Here is a 21868-nt window from a genome sequence, read left to right as displayed (position 1 = left end):
TATTTTGTGGTAAGAATATTTTATATATATATATTTTTTTTACACTTTTAACACTTACAAAAACATTCAAACACAAAAAAATTAAATAACTTTGGAAGCAGAACAAGTCCTTCTGCCTACACACATACAATAATTCCGAGCTGTTGGCACAAAAAGTAATCCACATTCATAAAACCCTTACTACTATATCAAACATAAGTTAAGTAAATCATAGGCACTAGTTTATCAAATCCATATTTCCACACTTCTGCAGTAAATCTCTAAACACAGAGCCCCGTGATTTCCTGATATCAATAAACTGGTAATGCACAAAGGCTTTCTAGTAAACAGACAGTCTGTCTTTTCAGGAAGTCATTTGCTGTATTTCAGGGGAGAACAGCAGAGAAAAGAATCCTTATAAAACTAAGCTGAACTTACCCAAGTGATGAATTACTTAACTTAAGGAAACATACACAACAGTTTGATGCAGCCATGGTAAAACCCCCAATATCGTCATCTAAACTGACTTTCAAAATTTAAAAGTCAAGCAAGTGTTTGATAAAATCCACCGATTAAAATTCACCTTTTTTCAATGAAGACTGCAGCATTGCTTTGTAAAATGCTGAAATGTTAAAATTTGGGCTTTAGTAAGAATATGCGCATTTGATCTTGTCCTCTCTTCTGCTTAATAGTGATATGAGATACTGACATCCATTATCTGTGCCAGTGAATGACACAAGGCTAGATTAGTGGTATGTACTGGTGTACTGGTGCAAGGTAGTTTCTTTACCCCTGCTGAAATCTTACTGAATTACAGTATATTTGATACCCTGACTTCAAAGTCTCAGCACAGATCTTGGTCTGGAGTGTGAAGTCATTCATCAACCCAAAGTCTGCTTGAGTAATTAGAGCTGCAAATTAGTCTCCACTCCTTCCTATTTGGCTTCTTCCAAGTGAAGTAGTATTTGCATGGCTTTTCATCCAGGAATATGTTAATGCTGGCCTAAAATTCAAGTGCTAGAATTTCAGGGTTAGTTATCCTCTTAGTGGTGGGAGTCAAAATACACCAGCAGTTCCAAACTCAGATACTAATGGGGTTGAAGGCTACCTACCATCCAATCCAACTTGTAGTGTTTGTCAGTCATTGCACAAAGGATATACCATTCACATTCTCTTACTTCATCAACTGTACATCCAAAATACTGAAAAAGCTTCAAACAAAATCCCTTCCATTTAACTAGTCCCACCCAATACAACTTTAGTTACAAATGTTTGTATGATGTCTTCCAAAACAGAAAACAATGGTTCAAATGCTAAATATATGAATGAGTTGTTCTGAGCAAATGTGTTAGAATAAGTCAGAGCCACCAGAGGAATTTAATAGCTTGTAAACAGACATAGCAGGTTTCATACTCTGTTACCAGTAAGATACACATATGTAAGGCAAAGTACATATTTAAACACACTTACATGGGCAATATCTTCTGTAAAAATATTTACAATTTAAAATAAACCAATTTAAGAAATGGATGAAAGTAAAAAAATAGGATACAGAAAACTCCCTCATACCATGGAACATCACCTAAATGAGTATCATTTGGCATCAAGAGTCAACTCATTACCTAAAATTTTTATGTTACAAGTGCATAGTTGTGTTTCCTTCTCCTTAACTATCAGCATTTACAGTTGCTCCAGGCTGCAAGCATAATGGGATGGTATTAGAACAAATTAACATTACAACTTGCTCTTTCCTTTGTAAGGAAACCTGCTATAAAAAAAAAAGTCTTCCCCAAACAGTGAGCCATGTGTTAAAAATGTGGCTACAATAGCAAAGGCCATCTTTCCTGAGCCAGGAACTTTAAGGTTAGAAAGATTGTACAACTGATACTAAGCCCTTTTGGCAATCAAACATATAAGAGCATGTAAAGCTGATAAATCAACATAGGAAAGATGCAATCTGTACTGTTGCATTTGTGTCTGCTACATTCAAACCTTTAATGTTAATAAAAGCCATGGCTACTACTTACTGTTCTGCCTAATCCTCCAGAGTAAATTCTGATTCTTTCTGAAGGATGTACGTACCACTTTCCCCAACGAGAATCTCATACAATTGTTAAAAGCAATGTTTCACTAGCACTGTAGCAGTCTGCAATCAGAATATTAGCTCCGATTAACGTTGCCTTATTTTAATAGTACATATTCACCAATTTTTTTGCTGAATTAAAACAGTCTGAAAATGAAGGTTTGGACAATGCAAGTTGACTGTTATACTTGCTGTTTTTCAAGATGGGCATTTCTTTGGCATTCGTTAGGTTTTTGCCCAGACATTGGCCACTGTCATAAATGCTCATATTGATACATTTTAAGCAAGCAAGAAACCCCGCCCCCAGAACTGATAGCAATTTAATGTAGAAGTGATTGTATGACCACCAAACATCTGATGTTAGATGTCATTAAAGTGCTGCTTTATAATCTCTGTCAGTTTGTGCTAATTAGAGACAGAGAAATCTGGAATTTTCACAAATCCCAAAAGTCATATCTGAACAGTTTGTATAATCAAGCTGTCCTTTAGCCTGGTGAGGAAGCATCCATGAGCACTGGAACTTTGCATTAAACTTTGCAGTTCAGTAGCAGCCATCTTTCCAACTCTCATCTTTCACGTTGCCATAGGTTTTGGGAGTAGGCAATGATCTAAAATAAAATGAGATTATTTTTCAGTTTCATACGTAACTGCCAGAGTCTCCATCTACAATACATAATAATTTAAACGTTTTAAAAATAATTGAAATATACACTTCACTCATTTACTTCTCAGCAATACCGTTTACTTAAGATAAACCCCAAAGTATTTTCAGTTTCAGGTTCTGTGTGTTGTGTCTTGGCAACTACCGTGTCAGAAAAGTATCTGCATAAATAGACAGAAAACTTTTTGCTATTATACTCTGTGAGAATACAAACTTAATCTGCCACCGTCTAAAAACAGGCCATTTTTTTCAGTGATGTATAAACAGGAAAATCCTTGTTTAGAGTATTACATTTTGCTTACATCAAAATCTTCACATTCATAGATACTTCATTATTGCATTGTGTACAGATACAAGAAAAAGCTCTCCAAGTTTAATAGGTGAAACACTTTTCTATAAGGTAAGTTGTGATTTGGACAACCACACTTCACTACTATTAAGAACTTTCTGTCAAAAACAACTGCTTTTTATTACACAAAGTTTCATACTGCTGACAGTGCAGACTCGGACCACAAAACAGTCAATACTGTGACAGTCACTTGTCACTCCCCTGCCCAGCACTCACTGCAGAACAGAACTCCCACTTTGCTATTTACAGCTGTTTTATCTTTTTTACGGTACTGGAGACCAACTCTTTATCCTTTCTGTTTAAGGAGATTCTTAATATTTCTCATCGATGTCTGCTTCTTTATGTCAGCTGGCTTCCACTTAACACCTTCAGTGAAAATCCACATCAGCATGGCATTATGAGCATATATTTTAAGTTATGTATCACTTCCCTCTGATTCTCCTGAAGACAAACTGTCCATGTAGCCTTTCCAGTTAATACTCAGTCTCTCTTGTGGTCATTTTCCAAAACACTCTGACATTAAGCAACTTCTACAGCGGGGTGCTAGCACAAAGGTTATGTTTAAGCTGAAAATTCTGTTTTGTCCTGTGGGTTAACTGCATTGATTTTTACATTAAGTTTAGCAAATGCTATGGATGCCTCCTCTGTCCTCATGTGTCTTCCTTCCTAAAGTTTCTAGTTGCCCAAGGAGAGAAACTGTTCTCACTGTGGTGCCACTGCTTGACTTATGGATTACAAGAGGAAATTAGTTCTTACTTCAGAATGTGTCACTCAGTGGTACAAATGAATTTTCACTTGCCAGCTACATTTTGCTAACTTTTTACCACATGCAGACAAATTCTCATTGCCTTCTCAGCCCAGACTAAAACACTTTATTTACTTCGTTCAGTAGCTTTCATTATTCATTTCATTTTCACTCCTTCACCTTTGCTCTCTAATTCAAGAATCATTTTCTCTCAGTTTTGCTTCAAAACCATTTTGGAAACATAGGCAAATACTTCACATGGAGATCTCCATTTCTGTTCTAAAGACCTTTAGATCAAAATAAGAACTGCAAGAAGGAGAAGCACAAACACACAATATACAAAATTCATTATGAAAACTTCAAACTAAGACTGCCTGTCACATACTCACCTGCGAACAGGCTGTGCAAGTTTGCTACGAGGCACTGGGATGCCCCCTGTAGAAGGGGCACTGGGTCTGGGCAAACCACTCCTCATCCCTGCTGTCCCTGCCGGTCTGGTAAGAGTAGTACTGTTAATACTGCTGGCAGGGCTTGGCAAGCCTGGACTCTGGGCTGCAAGAGGCCCTGGTGAAGAACTACTGTGTGTCAGCTGTGTGGCTTCTGGAGAAGCAACTGAACCAGGTCCATGGTTACTAAATGCTTTCACTGGTTGTCGGAGAGCTAGGGGAGACGGTGCTGCAGGTGAGCGGAATTTACTTGAAGAAGGTACTGGAAAATAAAATGCAGAAGTTACTTGCAAGCTTAAGTTACAGTATAACTGAAATTAAAACCAGGAAATTACTTTATGTGAATATTCAAACACTATGGAATGTATAATGGAATACAGCCAATCAAGCAGCAATGAGAAACAGGAATTCAGATGTCCTTTTTGTCATGTGTTTTTTGATACCATAACTCTCATGCCCCATTTGCTTACTACAAATATTTATTTATCTGGATTTATAAGTAATACTAGTAAGGCTCTAACTGTTATATCAGTCAGGTCAAAAGAAATAGAGGAGAACATATTTGTTAAGAAGAAATATAACTGCTTCAGAAACATGTGAACCTAATTCCCATCCCTGAAAGAACATGTTGACGAATACAGTATTCTAGTGCAATACAGATTCAACATGCGTATTAGCTTTCAATGATGAAATTCTGGGTGCAGAGCATCTTAGTGGTTTTTTTATGCAGTTCTTTTTAACCAGATGCATTGAATTAGCATTCACCTAAAGATATAGTCATGTTGCAGATTTATTGGCTGATGGGGAAAAAAAAATAAGGTCAGCCAACGCCCAACACCAAAGACATTAAGGTGCTGCTATGAAACTTAAACCAGACAACTGTAACAATTTATAGCCTTCCTCTTCTTGCAAACATTATCTAAGTTATCAGCATCACATATCTATATTCAAATACTTTCTGAGTTGTTATGTAAGGTCTTTATCAAGTCCTTTCTGGGAAAGGTTAATAAGCCAGAATATTCAACAGTTCTTTGATAATGCCAAACCTTAAACACAATTCTTCACATGAGGAACATTTTCAAATTATGCATAATGTATCACTAAACAGAATACTTACACTAATCTATCATCTTAATACTGAAATGGAATTTCACCAGCTTTTCAAACTGATTAGGGTGGGTCAGTAACAGTCGACATAGGACAATCAAATCAGGAAAGTAAAACAAAACCACGTTTACATTTAGTGAGTTTGCATGAACTATTCCTTCCTCCACTAAATAAACTTTTTTTTTTTTTTTTTTTTTTACACAGAGACCAAAGTTGCATCCTCTTTGACAGATGTTGTGCATAAAGAAGATGGTCCTTCACATAGCTTTTATTATCATTTTACAAGGTAGATCCACTAAGAACATGAGGAGTGAGAGAAGAGACAAGTAATAACAGGAATGTGGCATCCTAAATGGGGTACAGAGGAAGTGGTAGTTTTCAGGTTGTATTTTGAAGCCATTTCTTATAGGGGATGTCTAGGAAGATTAACATGTGCCTCATTACAGATGTGAATTGGATTTGATTCCTTTCTGGATTATCCAAGAGGGCCTTTCCACCAATAGCAATATCAAACACAGCATGAAGCCGCTCATGGGAAAAGCTGACAAAAAAGGTGGCAGAGATGTCAACAATACATGACAGCTGGTAAGTAGCAAGGAGAATAAATAAAAACCTTGGTGTCAAGCCAGAAGATGGATTAAGGAAAGCATTAACAGCAGAATGACTGGACAAAAAAGAGCAGCAAAGTGCTCCCAGGACTAAGATTACATATTAGTTTTTAAAATGTGACATTGCCTGTAACATTGGTTCAATCAACTCTGCAAAATTTCCAAGTGATTCTACAGTGTAAATGTAGTGTGTAAACGTAGGGAGCTTTTATCACTAAACTTCTCATTACACCTGCTTGGAACACAGATACAGCATCATGTTAGCAACTGACCAACAGAGCAACGCCAGTGTATAAAAACTGAATACAGCTTTGGGCCTCTTATACGCACAATGGGGAAAAGGTTTTTAGGTACAGAATATAAGCAATGAAAAGCTGTAAGTGAAGAAAGCTTGTCGCATTCCCAGTGAAAGTAAGCATCCAGTAAATTAGTCCTCTCCATTCTCTCCAGTTTTCTGTTGACCGTATTTTACCATGCTTCCAACTTGAGCTGTCAATTCATAAAATGTTTCCTGTCAGCATAGCATTGCAGACATTGCTGAGAGCTGTATTCATTCTTGTACATAAAGGAATGAATTGTCTTCCAATGTGCTGCAATCTCCAAAGCAGTCCACATGATGCAATCTCTGGCAAATTGCCTAATAATTCTGCTCTACATATAAAGAATTTTGTCTTAGAGCAGTTTTCAATATTTAATAAAACTCAGTTTGGCCTATTCATAAGACAGGATCACAAAGAGTGAGGTACTGCCTTAGTCAAAGGCTATTTGATAACTGTATACCTATGTGCAGTATTGAGCTGATCCATGTTAAATAAAAACATGTAAACATGTAAGGGTAGTGTTTAACAACTTTACACAACTCTATCTCCTTAGAAACTAAACAACTAGAACCAACTACAATTAAAACATCTGGTAACAATAAAAATAAATGGCACTGTACCATCATGACATTTAGATTTCCCACCCTCTCTAGATTCTGTCTTGGATTGCAGGCAGGGGGCAAGAGATCCCCACCTGACCAAGTAGAATGCTGTGAAGCTACCACCTTACCTGGCTTGCACCCCAAGACCAGCTGCTGCATGCCGACTTGAAACCAGAATCAATTCTAATGCAGTTAAATCATAACCATCATGATGAGATGATTAAGACCGATACAAAAGAACAGATGAGGCTAAACAATGGGAATTGATAAACTGTTCTGCCACCTCAGTACAGGAAAGACATGGACCTGTTGAAGCAGGTCCAGAGGAGGGCCACAAAAATGATCAGGGGGATGGAACCCCTCTCCTGCGAGGAAAGGCTGAGAGAGTTGGGGTTTTTCAGCCTGGAGAAGAGAAGGCTCCAGAGAAGCCTTATTGCAGTCTTCCAGTAGCTAAAGGGGGCTTATAAGAAAGATGGGGACAGACTTTTTAGCGGGGCCTGTAGTGATAGGACAAGGCGTAATGGTTTTAATCTAAAAGAAGGTAGATTCAGACTTGTTTCATTACTGCATAATGCATCTATACTTGTGAGAATCTCAGATCAGAAGCAAGAAAATCAACAGATCAAGGACTATAGAATAGCAAATAACTGAAAAGAACATGTTGGGTCCTGATCTGCAGTGAGGAATGACGGCAACTATAAACTGGAATACGTAACTGGCGGTGCAACATGCTCTGTTCCTCATTCTCTAAGGTTTAGTAAAACTTTACAAATAATATGAACTCAAAGAGAAGTTAATTTTCTGTACATTTCCACAGCTCCAGACTAGGCCATCGACCTAATAAGCGTTCCAGACATCCAGATGAAGGTGAAGGCATGGCCAACTGGAAAGACAGCACTGAAAGCTTTGCAGAGGAATTGAGATGGTGGTCTTATGCCAAAGCAGAACATTGGGACTGTTAGAGACCTACTAAGCCATGTGAATCTGTTTCAAAGTCATTATACTTTGCTAAAACTTTCTGCATAGAATGAAGTAGACTCAAAGAAGTTTAGCATTGTTAAACTGCTGAGAGAAATACATGAATTTTGTCAGCCACCCTCAGCACCTGCACAAAGGACTTTCACAATCCTTAAAGGATTCTAGCATATATAGAGCTTATGAATTGGTCTCAAGTGAAATAGGATCTTTAAAATGAGATCTTTTAGACCGTAATAGACAACAGGACCAATTATGCTTAAAACCAAAATCATGAACTAGTTTTGTCTTAGTAGTGAAACTGAGACAGTGTCACATATAAGGCTTATTAATTAAAAACCAGTTAAAACTTGTCTAATTGGATTAGAGACTCAATATATTTCATTTTCTCCTCAAAAAGAAGCCAACTTCAGCCATTAGCAAACTGGAATATTACACACAATAGTCTCCAATTCCTTGAGAAAAAAATACAAATCTAAATTACTGTATGCTGGGTTAATCTTCCAGTTTTGAGAGGAAAAGAGAAAGCGCAAGCATGTGCACACGTACGCGCAAAACAAGTTGACATACTGTGCTCATCTTTTCAAGGATAAACTTGTTCGCTTTTGTTTCCAGCACAAAGGATGCTATTTTCACTTGCCTGCTGTATTTTTGCACAATCAAAAAAAAGAACAACTTTTACAACTTTTGTTTTAAAAATGGTATTTTACGATTCAAAAAACTCCTATCCAAATGTAGCCCTAACGAATATGGATTCAGGAGTCTACTTTTCCAATCCAGATTTCCTCATTAATGCTAGAAGCCACCAATCCTTGGATTTTATCTCAAAATCCAATTTAATACTTTTTCTCCTCTATAATGCAGCGTTGCATTTTTAATGTTTAGACCAAAAAGTTAACTTTCATACATCAAGGACCACTTGGTTAATCTCGACATGCAACAGACATTTTATTAGTCTAGAATATGTGGGATTTAATGCAGGTGAACAATTATCTGAGATTTGCTGGAGCTTGATAAGAGGTTGTAAGTTAATTACCTCCTTTTGTAGATGGAGTTTGAAGAAACTGTTTGGTTTTGAAGGCAGCACGAGGCAAATTTTTCTGCCTTTGCAGAGCTGTTGAAAGACAAGAAGTGTTATATTTGTCTAAGAAGATAAGAAAACTAAATTTACTGGGAATTTCAGAATTGCATCCACTTGTGAAGCATCAAGGAACAGAGTGAGTAAAACACTCAAAAAGCTGTTATGACTCTCGAAGTGGTGGGTTTTTTTTAAATGGTGCTTGCTCTTAAGGGCAAAAAGTTAGAGGAGCGTGTCAGAAATTTTGCAGTGCAAAATGCGCAGATTCTGTAAGAGTAAAAAGCTTCTTGCAGGGCAAAGCGCCCAGAAAGGCAAAAAAAATTAATACACCAAAGGGAGAACAAGCCACCTAGCAAACATGCTACAGCAATACAAGTGCAAGATTAGATACAAAGATGAAAATTAAACTGTCATATTTGACCTAGCAAGACTAAACTCTTCAAAGGAGTTCTCAAAAAAATATTCTAACACTATACAAAGGCATAAATCTTTGTCTAAATGCGATCATCATATAAACAAATTGTATTTTTCAGTTATGCAAACATAAGCCATTTTGACAGATGTCTGGGTTTTTTCTCTCGAAAAGGGTATGCAAGAGGTCTCAAAGATGTAACACTGAGAATTATCAGCTGCCAGCATGTAGACAGCATGAGAGAAATTGTTTTTTATTGCTCCTATGTCCTGCCTTTTTTCTAGTAATGTTCAAGGGCTGATACTGCCTTGAAATGACCTCACTACCCACCAGTTACCAAGAGGAAAGCCAACATTCCAAGAGCTGCAGAATCTTGGCAAGGAGAGAATTACCTATTGCCAGAAGGAACGCATCAACTCAGCATATTTTCACCACAGTGTATTTAATGGGGGTAGGAAGAAAGTAGTCAATGAAATAAAGCTTTGCCTACACAAAGGCTTCTTAAAATGATAATGTATTAATAAACATCTCTGCTCACCTCAGTGTATGGAGTTTTATAACAGCATAAAACTGATTGCACTAGCAAGGCTTAGTTCCATAGTGAGAAGGAAGAAAGATGGGGGAACAGCTGTGCATAAAGATCCTGACCCTGAGTAAGGAAGCTCAGTAATCCTATCACCAATTGGTAGATATCACTCTGAAGAAGGCAGGGGAAGAAAAATTAGAATCCTAATAATATTAGTTAATCCTTTTCTAAACTTGACAGCATATAGTAACTGCCATCACCTTTCCTATCCTTCAGTCAGTGCAAAATTCACGGTATTTTGGGAACTATAAAAGAAGTTCATCATGTGTTTTGCCTTCATTCTGAAAACGTGACTAGGTCATCTATTCATTTTAGTCTTAATAACTAACTAAAACCTGTCATTTTCAACAAATAGCAAAAAGGAATTAAAGTGTTTATAAACATGATAAAATGCTGTCTTTGGCTATTAAGAATAAAAAAACCTGTTCCTTCTACCAACTAGAATCTAATGCAAAAAACCATATAGCAATATGTAATTCCTATTCAACTTCTGGCACATGGTCTTGCTATAAACTTTCAAGGCATACCCACGAACAGCCAATTAAGCACAGTAAGATGTTTAAAAATGAGCACAATTCCTAGGAATTCTGTGAGGCAGACCACCGGCCAGAGTGTTTCTGTCCACAAGGATTCCATTATACCATTTTTTACTGAATCAGTGTTTTTGTTATACCACACAAAATGAAGAACAGCTTCGTCCTTCATATTTATGATCTTGAATTTGGTTTGTCCTAATTCATTCAGTTAAATATGCTGCTGCACATGGCACTAAGTTTCTTCCCCCATCATTATTTACACTACTTGCAAGTCAGAGATGTGGGATGATATGGAAAGGATTTAAAATACATGTATCTAATTCCTTTCTTCTCAATGGAGACTCCAGGAAGTAGACTCAACAGTTAAACAATTCTATGCACTGAATCACTGAAAAGAACTTCAGGCAGTGCAACTTGAGCAATGCTGAGGAAACATGCAGTTTGAGATAAGCGTGGAATGCATGCTTACCCACACTATTTGCTGCTCTTGAAGTGCTCCATATGCTATTACACTACCTGTCACACATGGTGCACGCTGAGTACATGTAGTTACGTTTACTTCTTATCAACTGAACTGGAATACTGGAATGGTTTCCTCAAAACATACACTCCCTTCTTTTACTCTGAACATGCCAAGCAGCTGGATCTTAGCAAGCAGACTAGTTATTTCACTGATAGCTTGAACAATCTACAGCTTAGTTCTTTGAAAAAGTATTATATTTAACTCTGTTTGAAGATTTGACATCCATGTGCTAATAGTGCCAGGTAAGCACAAAAGTATCACACACAATCCACTAGAAAGCATGTAGCTCCTATGTGGAAGCCACCCTAGAAGTTCTACAGCTTTGCACAATCTATGTGGTGTAGGACCCAAATACAGAGACTTCCTGTCATTCTAGCACTTCAAAGTCTAAGATACCTGTTCCTTGGAGGACACAACTATTACAGCATCTTATAGTGTTTTAAGGTGAAATACTTAATAGCTTTCATATAAAAAAGTACTTTCTGCACAACAGCATGGAGAATCAGATGTAAATGAAAATTCTAAGTTACAACTGCTATTTAATTTACTCAATCTCTTTTCAAAAAGAATTTGGATTTTTCACCACATTACAGCTAAAACTTAAAATGCCAAATGTTTTCATGTTTTACAGTTGTACCTCTAAACATATTTTAAGTGTCTCCCCTCTATTCTTAAACAAGCATATACAATTTGCCTGTGTAACCATAACAAGAATTGTCTTTTCAGAAACTTACTGGATTCCTAACTCATTTTTGAATGCCAGCAACCATAGCAAGTTCAGTATTGCAGCCACAGCAAATGTGCAAGTAAATTATGAACAGCAGATCTTTGACAAGGAGAAAAGTAGTGACCTCGGGTGGCAAGCCAGCATCCTTGCAAAGGTAAGCTCATGCAAAACTAGCAGGTATATGAGGAAGCTTTCAATCGCAAGACCCAGAAGTCATTGCCAAGGGAAAACAAAAATTTGCTGCAATTTAACAGTGCTTTGTGCAAGGTGACAAAATATAAAATCAATAAAACAAAAAGTATACAATAAAAAGGACACAATTCTGGAAATTTTTATACAATGTACAGTTTTGCAGAGAATTTTTTAATCCAGACTAAGCAAAGATACTTACTCATTGACTTCATACACAAACCGTTTTACGATTGTCAATAGCAAGACTCTGACAAACATCTGTAAGAGCAGGGAAACTGTAAAAGCTAGAAGTCTGGGCTTTATTAGTGATACTTAACTTACATTTAAATGTAAGTTGGTCTAGAGTGGTTCACATTTGGGGAAAGATTCCCATGAAAGGCAAGCAAATTTACCTAATTATTTAGGTGATTACATAATGATTTGATTCTTAGTGCACCCACAAGTTGAAAAAATTATATATGTATAAACATAAGTCACAGTACTTTGGTTCCTGCAATGAAGTAACTCACTAAATATTGAATATTGAGACTTCTGCTGTCTGATCTTTCCATGAAGTTTCACTGTGAATATACTTTTGATACTGGAAATAGCCTTCTAGCCAACTAAGCCGCCCTCTGTGCTCTTCGCTTCCCAGTTCACTCAATTTTAAGACACCAGATAAAATTTGTACAGATTTTTACTAAAAATACTTTTTCTTTCATTTTCTTTCAGGTCATTTGAATTATTCTTCCTATCACAAAAATAACACAGTTGGAGATCTGCTGGCCAACTGCTCCAAGTGCATTATAGTTCAATAAGCCTGCCTAACAGATAACAATCCTGCATTTGAACTACACACATGCCCTTTCAGTTGTAAATCCCACCTTCTGAGTGTTTGTGAATAGTGGAAGAAGGGGGCAAGGTGAAAGGATGCTGGGGTAACCTATATGAACAATCACAAGGTCACACTAACTTCTTTGGCTACATTATCACACACCTGGGACTGACTGTCCACACAACCCTTATATCTGGTCTGAGCCACTACAAAGATAGAAATCTTGTAGTCTTTGGCATAGTCTGTATTCCTTATTCTGTATTTAACTGTAGTTGTTTGCATGAACAGACTGTTTTGAAAGGACCGGTTAACAAGGCCAACTAGGTATGCTAGTATGCCTGTTCAATAGGTAAAAAAAAAGTTTCATTCTCAAATATTATCTTACATTCCCCATCAAATATTTAATTACTGATGAACTTTTATCATAGAACTTTTATAGTTCAAAGCTCTACACATAATAATATTCATAACGTGTTCTTTCCTTGGAAATGTCACACAAGATTATTAAATTCTGAAACTTGTTTTAAAATAAAATGGTCAGGAAACATTTAAACAACAGGAACTGTCAATATTGATATATCAAGAAGCACTGCATATTTAAGTTGCATTTGCTTTGGCTTATTTAAGGTCACCATTTTCAAGAGACTTGTGAGATTAGCAGCATTCTCATATCAGCAGTTCACTTTTGGACAAACTAGTGGCCACTAGTCCAGCAATGGGCTAATTTATTTCATGGGACACAGGTTCATCCAAACCTTTTCTAAGTAGTAACCAACACTTAAAAAAAAAAGTAAATAAAATCTGCAACTGAATATATAATTTCCAGGTGACAAAAGAAAAGAAACTGCAAACAAGGGTTAAACTTGCATGAATGTTTTCAGATCAGGTTTCACTAGTTAAAAAAAGCAATAAACATCATCTAGGTACATATTTCCATAGCCTAGTAAGTTTTTGTAGTCTGAAAATAAAATTCAATAGCACAGAGCATTATAACTTCTGTAAATCACAGAAAACAGTTTCTGAAATGTCTAACTACTGTATTTATACTCTTTATAGTACTTCTACATATACTTTTAAGAAACTATGAATGATACCTTAGTAAGAGATCAGACATTCTTTGAATATAATCAGTACCAGATTTTGTGTACCAAAAAAGCAGATTCACAGGTATGATTAAAAAATCAAGATTAGCATCTCTAGTGTGGCATGCAACATTTCTCTTTGCCATGAAACTGGAAACCAGCTGAGTACCATCACTTAATTCTGAAATATACACTGAAGTGTCACTAAAGGTACTTACTGGCTGAGGCTTGAGGTTGAATGCGAGGTATCCCTCCATTTGGCACTTGGAAGTTTGAGTCACTTCTGCTGTTTTTCACAGACTCAGCTTGGATGTTAGATGTCCTGGACAGGTTTGGAAGACTACGCCTTAGTTTTTCTGTACGAAATAATACAAAGATACCACAACATGTAGTCTGATGCTGGACAAACTTCAGGTTATGAACCCATAGTTGAATCCCAAATGTAAGTGACACAAAATGTTAGCCATATAAAACTACATTGCAATTTAAAAGCATATTTTGTTACATTACAGTTCTTCCATTATCCTGAATTAAAGTTCTGTATTATTCTCAGATCTATCACATACAAAAATATTTCTATATAAAAAAGCAGAATGTATGTTTTTCACCTGTGGTGAAAAAAGTCAAGCATAGTGTGTTTTGAAATTGAAACATATCTGGATTATGATTCCCTGGGTTTTGTTCTACTGTTATGGAAATTGAATAGGCAAACCTAATTTGCAGTTTTTCCACAGTTTTCAAAGTCTTTACCTAGAAAGTTATTTATAATACAGAGTGCTTTCCTGAAGATTAAAAACACACGGTTATTCTTTGAGTCAATTTTTGGGACTACTCAGTCCCGTATCAGCACATTATACAACAAATAACAGCCACCCACTTGGAAAGAAACTCTTCATACACAACATTCAAAATTATTGAAGTGTCCAGCTATGCTTCATATTTCACATATGACTTGACTATTCAGCTAATACTGGTTCTTCAAGGGTCTTCTAAAATTTGTACCATCGCTCACAGAATACAAAAAGACACGATTAAATATTTCTCAAGTCTAATAACATTCTATGTATCTTCAACCCATGCAGAGCTGGGTTGATGACATACTTTGGATAGAAGACTGCAGATGCCTTGTCAGGAGGAATGGCCAACCTGATTCTGTAGAGGGATGCAGAAAAGAAGCATGCTAACCATGCACAAGCACTAAAGATGAAAACAAAAGTAAGAGTCTTCATAGGCTGAATATTCCTACATGTGTACTTTCTGCACTTAGTAGCTTACATTGCTTTGCACTGCAGTTGGTACATTGTGGAACCCTATCAATCAAATTTCCCTCTAACCATTCTAGAGAAAAAAAAGAAATCCCAAACAACTTTTTTTGGCTGCTGCTGTATCAACTCTGAATATCCAAGCAACATTCAACTGCAAAAACCCACTGTAAGACAATTCCTTGGAAGTGTTTCAGAAGCACATGATCACACGCTCTATTTTAATCCCTCTGGTATGTGGGATACCAGCTTTTGATACCTTGCCTCTCATGGGATATTTTTGTTGTAGCTCACCTAGCATACATTAAGACTTTCCTGAAACCCCAGAAAAGAATGGGAAAGGAATTCTCAACTAAGTCACAATATAATTGATTAGCTTTTGCATTGTACATTTTCCTATATACCTAAAATCTCCCCAAACCACTATGCCAAATATATTCTCAAATAGCTAGTTACATTTGCAGGATCCTCTTACCCAAAAGCTCTAGCCTAGCATGCTGATTTTCCTGATTAAAATTCTAAAATTTCTTAGTCAATGAAATTCTGTAAGTGGCATAGAACTCTTTGCTGTATTGAGGGGTGGGGTGGAGGACAGGGATGACACACCAAGAAAAAAAAAAACCACACCCAGAAAATTTTAAACTGTTTAAAAATGCATTTCTACATCATCTCTACTACAGACATTTTGCATCCAGCTTACCTTAAAGATGAAAAAAAGTAAAGTGAATTCTTAATATCTAAATGTATATTCTTTCTGAATTTAAGATTTTATTTGCCAGATAACTACAGTTGTTAAAATGGGAATATGCTTATGAAATTTCAACCCGGTTAAAGGAGCTTCCGCCAGACTGCTACCAGGAAAAAGTACATTCAAGAAGCAAAATCATATCAGGATTACATTATTTAGTTCTATGCCAATATAGTATAAATGTGTCAAGTTTACTGCAAGCTTTATTTTTTATTACGCAGCAGTTTGCACAGCTTTGAAATATCTAAAATATCAAAAAAGTGCATGACAAGTACTAATATTTTTAAGGCTATGTTTACGCTCAAACAGTTCAGAGTCCTGCACTGCCAGAAGCAAGCATTCAGCTATCTCAGAGGCTACAAGCATGCATAAATTGCCATGTTACCCTTATATGACCACAGTTACTTTCCCTGCATTTTATTCTGTCATCTGCAAAGCCTAACCCTACTGATGAATGATAGTTTCCCTTGGGCTCTGCTTTGTTTTAGTGCATTTGCCTGCCAAAGACAGAACTTGGTCACCACAAAACTCAATTACACCCGCCGTGACTGGTTAACATCTAAAATAAATATAAGCCTATCAACTCATCTAACTGTAAGGGTTCCCCAGCAGAACTTAAGCTTTGCTTGCTCTGCTTTTTCTTCAACAACTCTGAGATTAAACCATGATGTTACACAGGCATACAGTTTTAGCACTGCACACTGACGAAAATCCTTTACAGGAACTACACAACTACTTGTGTAATGAATTTGAGACAGAGCTTTTACCTTCACTTTTGACATTACTAGTCTGCAAATCTGTAGGATGGCCTTGAAGTGAAAGGCGAGGTTGCTGTAAACGACTAATCATAGGTTGGGGTGACACTCTACTGTATTCTATGCTTCGAGCAGGTGATCGGGAGCGAGGTGAATTTCTTGGAGATTGTTTTGGTGAAGGCCAGGGAGAACTGCGAGGTGATGGTGAGAACCTATTAACAGCAGGGTGTACTGTGTGATGTGTGCCATCTTCTTCATCTTCTAAACTCTGTGCATCGAGCTCCTGATCGCTGAACGTGCCTCGCCTTGTAGAATTACAAGAAGAACCAGAACTACGCCGAGAAGCAGTTGCTGCATACTCTTGCCGGAGGCCTGGCAACAATGAGAACATTGTTTACTTGCTTCCAGCCCACAAATGGTTCAAACTAGAGACAGTGCATACAAATATCTACCCAGTGCTCAAACTCACATTTGGTTCACCTTAACTTTTATCTGAGACATTAAATTAATTCCAGATTAGTACCAAAGAACTTATCTACCAGCTGATAGTGTCTTGAAATAACTAGGTGAGCTCATTCCTTTTCCTATTACAACAATCATCAGTATAGGTGTGTTGCGTACTTGTTCATCTTCTCTCCCAGGCTGGATACTAGCAACACAGGCTACACTTTAATTTTGGTATCATGTAACACCCTATAACAATTATAGCAGCCACAAGGAAATGTCTATTGCAGTGTATTAGTAAATGTAACAAAAAGCTATATGATAAGCTACCCATGGAGAAACCTAAGAGTTGTTAGACCAGTGGTCTCCAAAGTGGGGTACATGCACCCCACAGAGTATGCAAAACAATCCACTGGGGTGGAGAAAGAAAATTTTGTACTATTCCTAACATAGTATTTTTAAAATAGCATTTATTTCATCTTTATCTCATCCTCTTAAAATCTGTGGTTTTGCGTACATTTGTGTATTTTTGTGTATGTAGTATATTCGTAGAGTAGCAGATGTATATAATTTATTTAAAAAAGTATATTGGGCATTTGGGTTTCTTTTCCACTGATGGGGTATGCAGTAAAAATGTCTGGAGACCACTTAGACAACTGAAATTACTACCACTTTCTGCAGTCTCAGAGGGACAAAACAACAAAGTCTCAACTAAACCTATAATAAAAGAGAGATATCTACACAGGTGCTTTTCTTAACTATTCTTTGTCATATTGAGTTTACATTTTGGTGATTTAAATCATGGTTTAAGCACAGATGTCAACAAGACTGGATTACATCAGGAAGGCATGTACCTCCTGAGAAGACTGGTGGCAGGCAGTAGTTCAGTCTAACCACCATCTTTTTAGTATATACTATATGCTACAAATTCATATTCTAGCATTTCTTTTGTCCACTGTTCCTAAAGAACACTTCTGCACAGTAACTTCCTTTCCTTATCCTGGAGGCAGAAGTCCTTAGCCAACCTTCTCAGGAGAACTAGATTTGTACATCCGTAGTAGAATCTACATCCCTTTTCCCTTCCTGCTAAGCAGGTGTTACTGCAGTTATTCAACAAAAAAAAAGATCAGCTGCTCCACTTCGTTTTCAGGATGGAAAATACTTACTTTCTTCCTGCATTCGTGCTAAAATTTGCACGTCTGTAACATCATTTAGCTTGTAATTAGACCCAATAGAGTCTTCATCCATCTCTGATGCACTTAATTCACTGTCCAGAGAGGACTGTGGACTTAGCGGAGGATTTCTATCTGCTGAACTTTTAAGATGACCTATAGAAAGAAAATAAAGTAATAGGAAATGTTTGGGGAAAAAAAAAAAGGGGGCAAAAAAGGCAAGTTGTATTTCCTTTCCTAGTAAAAGAACCACGAATCTGAAAACAGATTATGACTGAGATGTTGAGACTGACAGATCATTTGAAACATTTGATTGCGAACCTAGGCTGAAAATATAATTTACACAAGTAGAGCTTAGCCATTACCTTCTAAAAATAAGCAACTTCATAAAATCATTATAAAGGTGGTAAAACAAATTAATGACATAGTGTGGTCTACCTGTACCAAGTTTCAACTGCTATGAAGTCTGCATAGCTCTTACAGAAAGAGCAACCGCATACCTGTTCCATTTGTGCTTTCATTTTCATCTCTGCACACTACCTTGTAAGACATAAGCTTGACTATATCTTTCTTCACAGTAAGGACTTGCTGATCCAATGAATATTGATTCAGTTTGGAATGCTTAAAATACAGTTTATCTGAAAATACTTCCTGTTCTATGTATATACCTTTGCTAAACTATAACATACCAGAAAAAACTCTTTCCATTTGCTGCCTTCTGGCTGACACCCTATTGCCAGTTACATTTCATCTCTCTGTCCTGCAGGCAGATACAGCATTGTAGCACACAATGCACAGCAGAGCTACATAGATTAAAACAAAACCTGGGTAATGGCTCTGGTGAATGTACTGCAGTGCAGGTTTCTCTTTACAAGTCCCCAGCAAACTACAGATAGTTGGACTGTCAATGCAATATTTTTTCATCTTCCCTGCAAGCTAACTCGAGTTAAAGTATATATATTAAGCCAACATTCTGATGTGAGAGTAGAGGCATCAATAAGCCAACATTGTGATGTGAGAGTAGAGGCATCATGTTCCAGGCATCAATTTTTCTGATGCAAAGACAGTGTCTATGGTGCAGCATAAAGGCAGAAAACATTGCCAGAAGTTAGTGTTTATGCTGATGACTGCAAAGCCTCATGGAATGCCTTTAATTAAAACATATGCTTCTTCCTTAGATTATATTGTTCACATGTCAGAGGTACTGATGGATACATTGCATACCAAATGTTTCAGCTAATAAGTAATAGGCTAGTTGCAAAGACTTTACAATTACCAACATCTAACCTTTAAACACCTACTATGCAACTTACATCCCAGACAATTACAGGGCCAATCCTAGAAGCAGCTTACATATGTTGGGACTCCACAGAACTAACGCTATGTGTTTTGGTCTAACTGCTAATATGCATCAGTGATTTTAGGGACATGGACATCCAGAGAAAACATTTTAAATGTATCTCATGCCAGAAAGTCCGTAAAAAAGCCTTTTCTAAAAAGCTTAAATACTGCATGATGCAAACATCCTACAGAAGACTGACAAGTTTTTGGTGTCTTTCTTACTCTAGTTCAATGCAAATGTAATCTATTTGAGCACATGTTTTGAAAGGAAGAGGAGGAAGAAGAAAGGGAGAGACCAGACACTCACACACACTTACCTGAGGTACCAGGAGGTATGAGCTGTTTCACTAAAGCAGATTTCACTGGTGTTGAGGAGGGAGAGTTGAAACCACTGCTGTAGGGGCTACTAGTATTTGGACTATAGGAGCTCGCATAACTGACCGCACTGAAAGGGCTGCTGTACAAACTCTGTCTCTTGAGAGCTGTATGAAAGAGGAGAAAAGCGACAAATTATACTGAAGGAACCAATGAAAAATGAATACAATACTATACGGCATCTTCAGTGTGATTTAATTACTACACAATTCACAGTAGAACATTTCAGTCACCAGGAAGATTTTAAACTGACTTCTTCATCTCCTAGACACAACCATACCGTGGAAGGAGTGGGAGAAGAGTGCAAGACAAGGTAGCAACAAATATTTTCCTTGGAAAAATGAGATCCAAGATCACTACAACTGATCTCTTCTCTTCAAGATATTCAATGTAGGCATTAGGAAGGAGGAGGGAAGCAATTCAAAAGACAGTAGTAGTTAAGCTATGCTAACATACCTCCTACACACAATTACATACAAACCAGAGCACACCATGAAGACTAGTTCTCCAGAATTCAGAGACCTGTCTAGATCACACAATATTTCAACAGTAACCCCAAGACAGGCACTGCAGAACTAAGCAATACCACCTATAAAATTCCCCAAAGCATATGCTAAAATGAAAAACCATTAAGCATGGCAAATGCTTCCGTCTATATTTCTGGGTACCATGAACCTACTGGGCACAATAAAGCAAGTTGACTGTAGGATTATTCCCTTCTGTATACCTCCTGTTCTAATGCTTTGGTATTTTTATGTCCATGGGGTTCAACCCTTTCCACAATTTAAGATCTAAAATTGGGTACTTTGCTATTTATTGTAAATATTTCAATGCTAAAGTATTTTTAGATTAATTTTAACCACAGGTGAACATTTTCAGTACAATACTGCAATTCCTGTAGTAGCCAGGTATATGATTTGTATAGTTACTTAAATGGCTATTTTATTCCTAAATTTACATTTTATTTTAGTATAATAGAAAATGGAACTTCAATGGGGGAGTGGGAACCAAAGGAGATTTGGTCACTTTTGGTAAAGCCAGTTCCTTCATTGCTGGAAGTACTTCATGCCAAACAGAATTGTATTTTAACAAAGAACAAATTAAATTGCAAAACATTAAACTGAAAGCTAGAGATCCAAACTTTATGGTGTGTAAATCTAAATTAGATTAAGTTGCAGATCACCTAGCTGCTAAAAACTAAACTCTCTTTAAGGCATAACAGTATTGAAACTATACACATATATTATAAACTGACAAGAATAGGCCTGGCAAATGTATGGCAATACACTCAAGCAGTTCTAAAAAAAAAAAAGGCATTAAGCTATTCAAAGAATATTGTGTGACATTTCTGTTACTGAAAAAGGGCTTCAATTAGGGCAGTACTAATTAGGCTACCAATAGTAGTAGCTAAAAAAAAAAAAAGGAATTAAATTCTAATTTGCTTACTAAAAATTCTTTTATTCAGTGTAAGATTTTTTTGTTGTTGTTTTGACATTACAAGAAGCCAAAAGAGGGAACAGTTGCATGAAATGCTGCTTTCAGCAGTGCCTGCTTCAGCTCCTCCTCCCACCCCACTTAGCTCTCAGTCACTACCTCCTCAGTTATTCAGTACAAGCAATAGTAGGGCTGCACTATTATCCAGCCTAATAAGGTGGATTTAGGTAAAAAAAAAAAATAAAAAAAAATCAAGTATTTTAACTGAGTGCACCAGTGAATTAGTTTTTAGTAGCGCCCAAAACAGTGTATCATCCAACCAAATGGATGGCAGAATGCACCGCAGAGGCAAAAGCAGCAGAAATTGAAGTTGACTTTGCAGCAGATTCCTTAAATTGTACCTCATGTAAAGATCCTTTCTGAAGTCTAAACCAGTTAATATTACTAGTGTTTGAATTAGAGTGAAAAGACAGTTATACATAGAGGCTGGAAAGTTTATATTCCAGCTTTCA

At 36.9% G+C, this 21868-nt stretch overlaps 1 protein-coding gene across 2 annotated transcripts in view; it reads right to left on the bottom strand.

Annotated features, from left to right (window-relative positions):
* The window catches only part of SLAIN2 (SLAIN motif family member 2), a 36214-nt gene continuing 14346 nt past the window's right edge, over positions 1-21868 (bottom strand). The window contains exons 3-9 of one of the 2 annotated variants that reach the window (XM_075025450.1): positions 19865-20029; positions 18201-18362; positions 16603-16962; positions 14044-14181; positions 8912-8989; positions 4207-4525; positions 1-2670 (exon numbers count right to left, since the gene is read on the bottom strand). In XM_075025450.1, coding sequence (XP_074881551.1) covers positions 2604-2670; positions 4207-4525; positions 8912-8989; positions 14044-14181; positions 16603-16962; positions 18201-18362; positions 19865-20029 — 1289 coding nt within the window. In that variant the 3' untranslated portion in view covers positions 1-2603. The remainder of the gene's footprint in view (positions 2671-4206; positions 4526-8911; positions 8990-14043; positions 14182-16602; positions 16963-18200; positions 18363-19864; positions 20030-21868) is intronic. The other variant, XM_075025460.1, reaches the window with a different exon arrangement.

Source organism: Buteo buteo, chromosome 1, assembly GCF_964188355.1.
Source record: "Buteo buteo chromosome 1, bButBut1.hap1.1, whole genome shotgun sequence".
NCBI classification, from domain to species: domain Eukaryota; kingdom Metazoa; phylum Chordata; class Aves; order Accipitriformes; family Accipitridae; genus Buteo; species Buteo buteo.
This window is presented reverse-complemented; position numbering and strand designations above follow the sequence as displayed.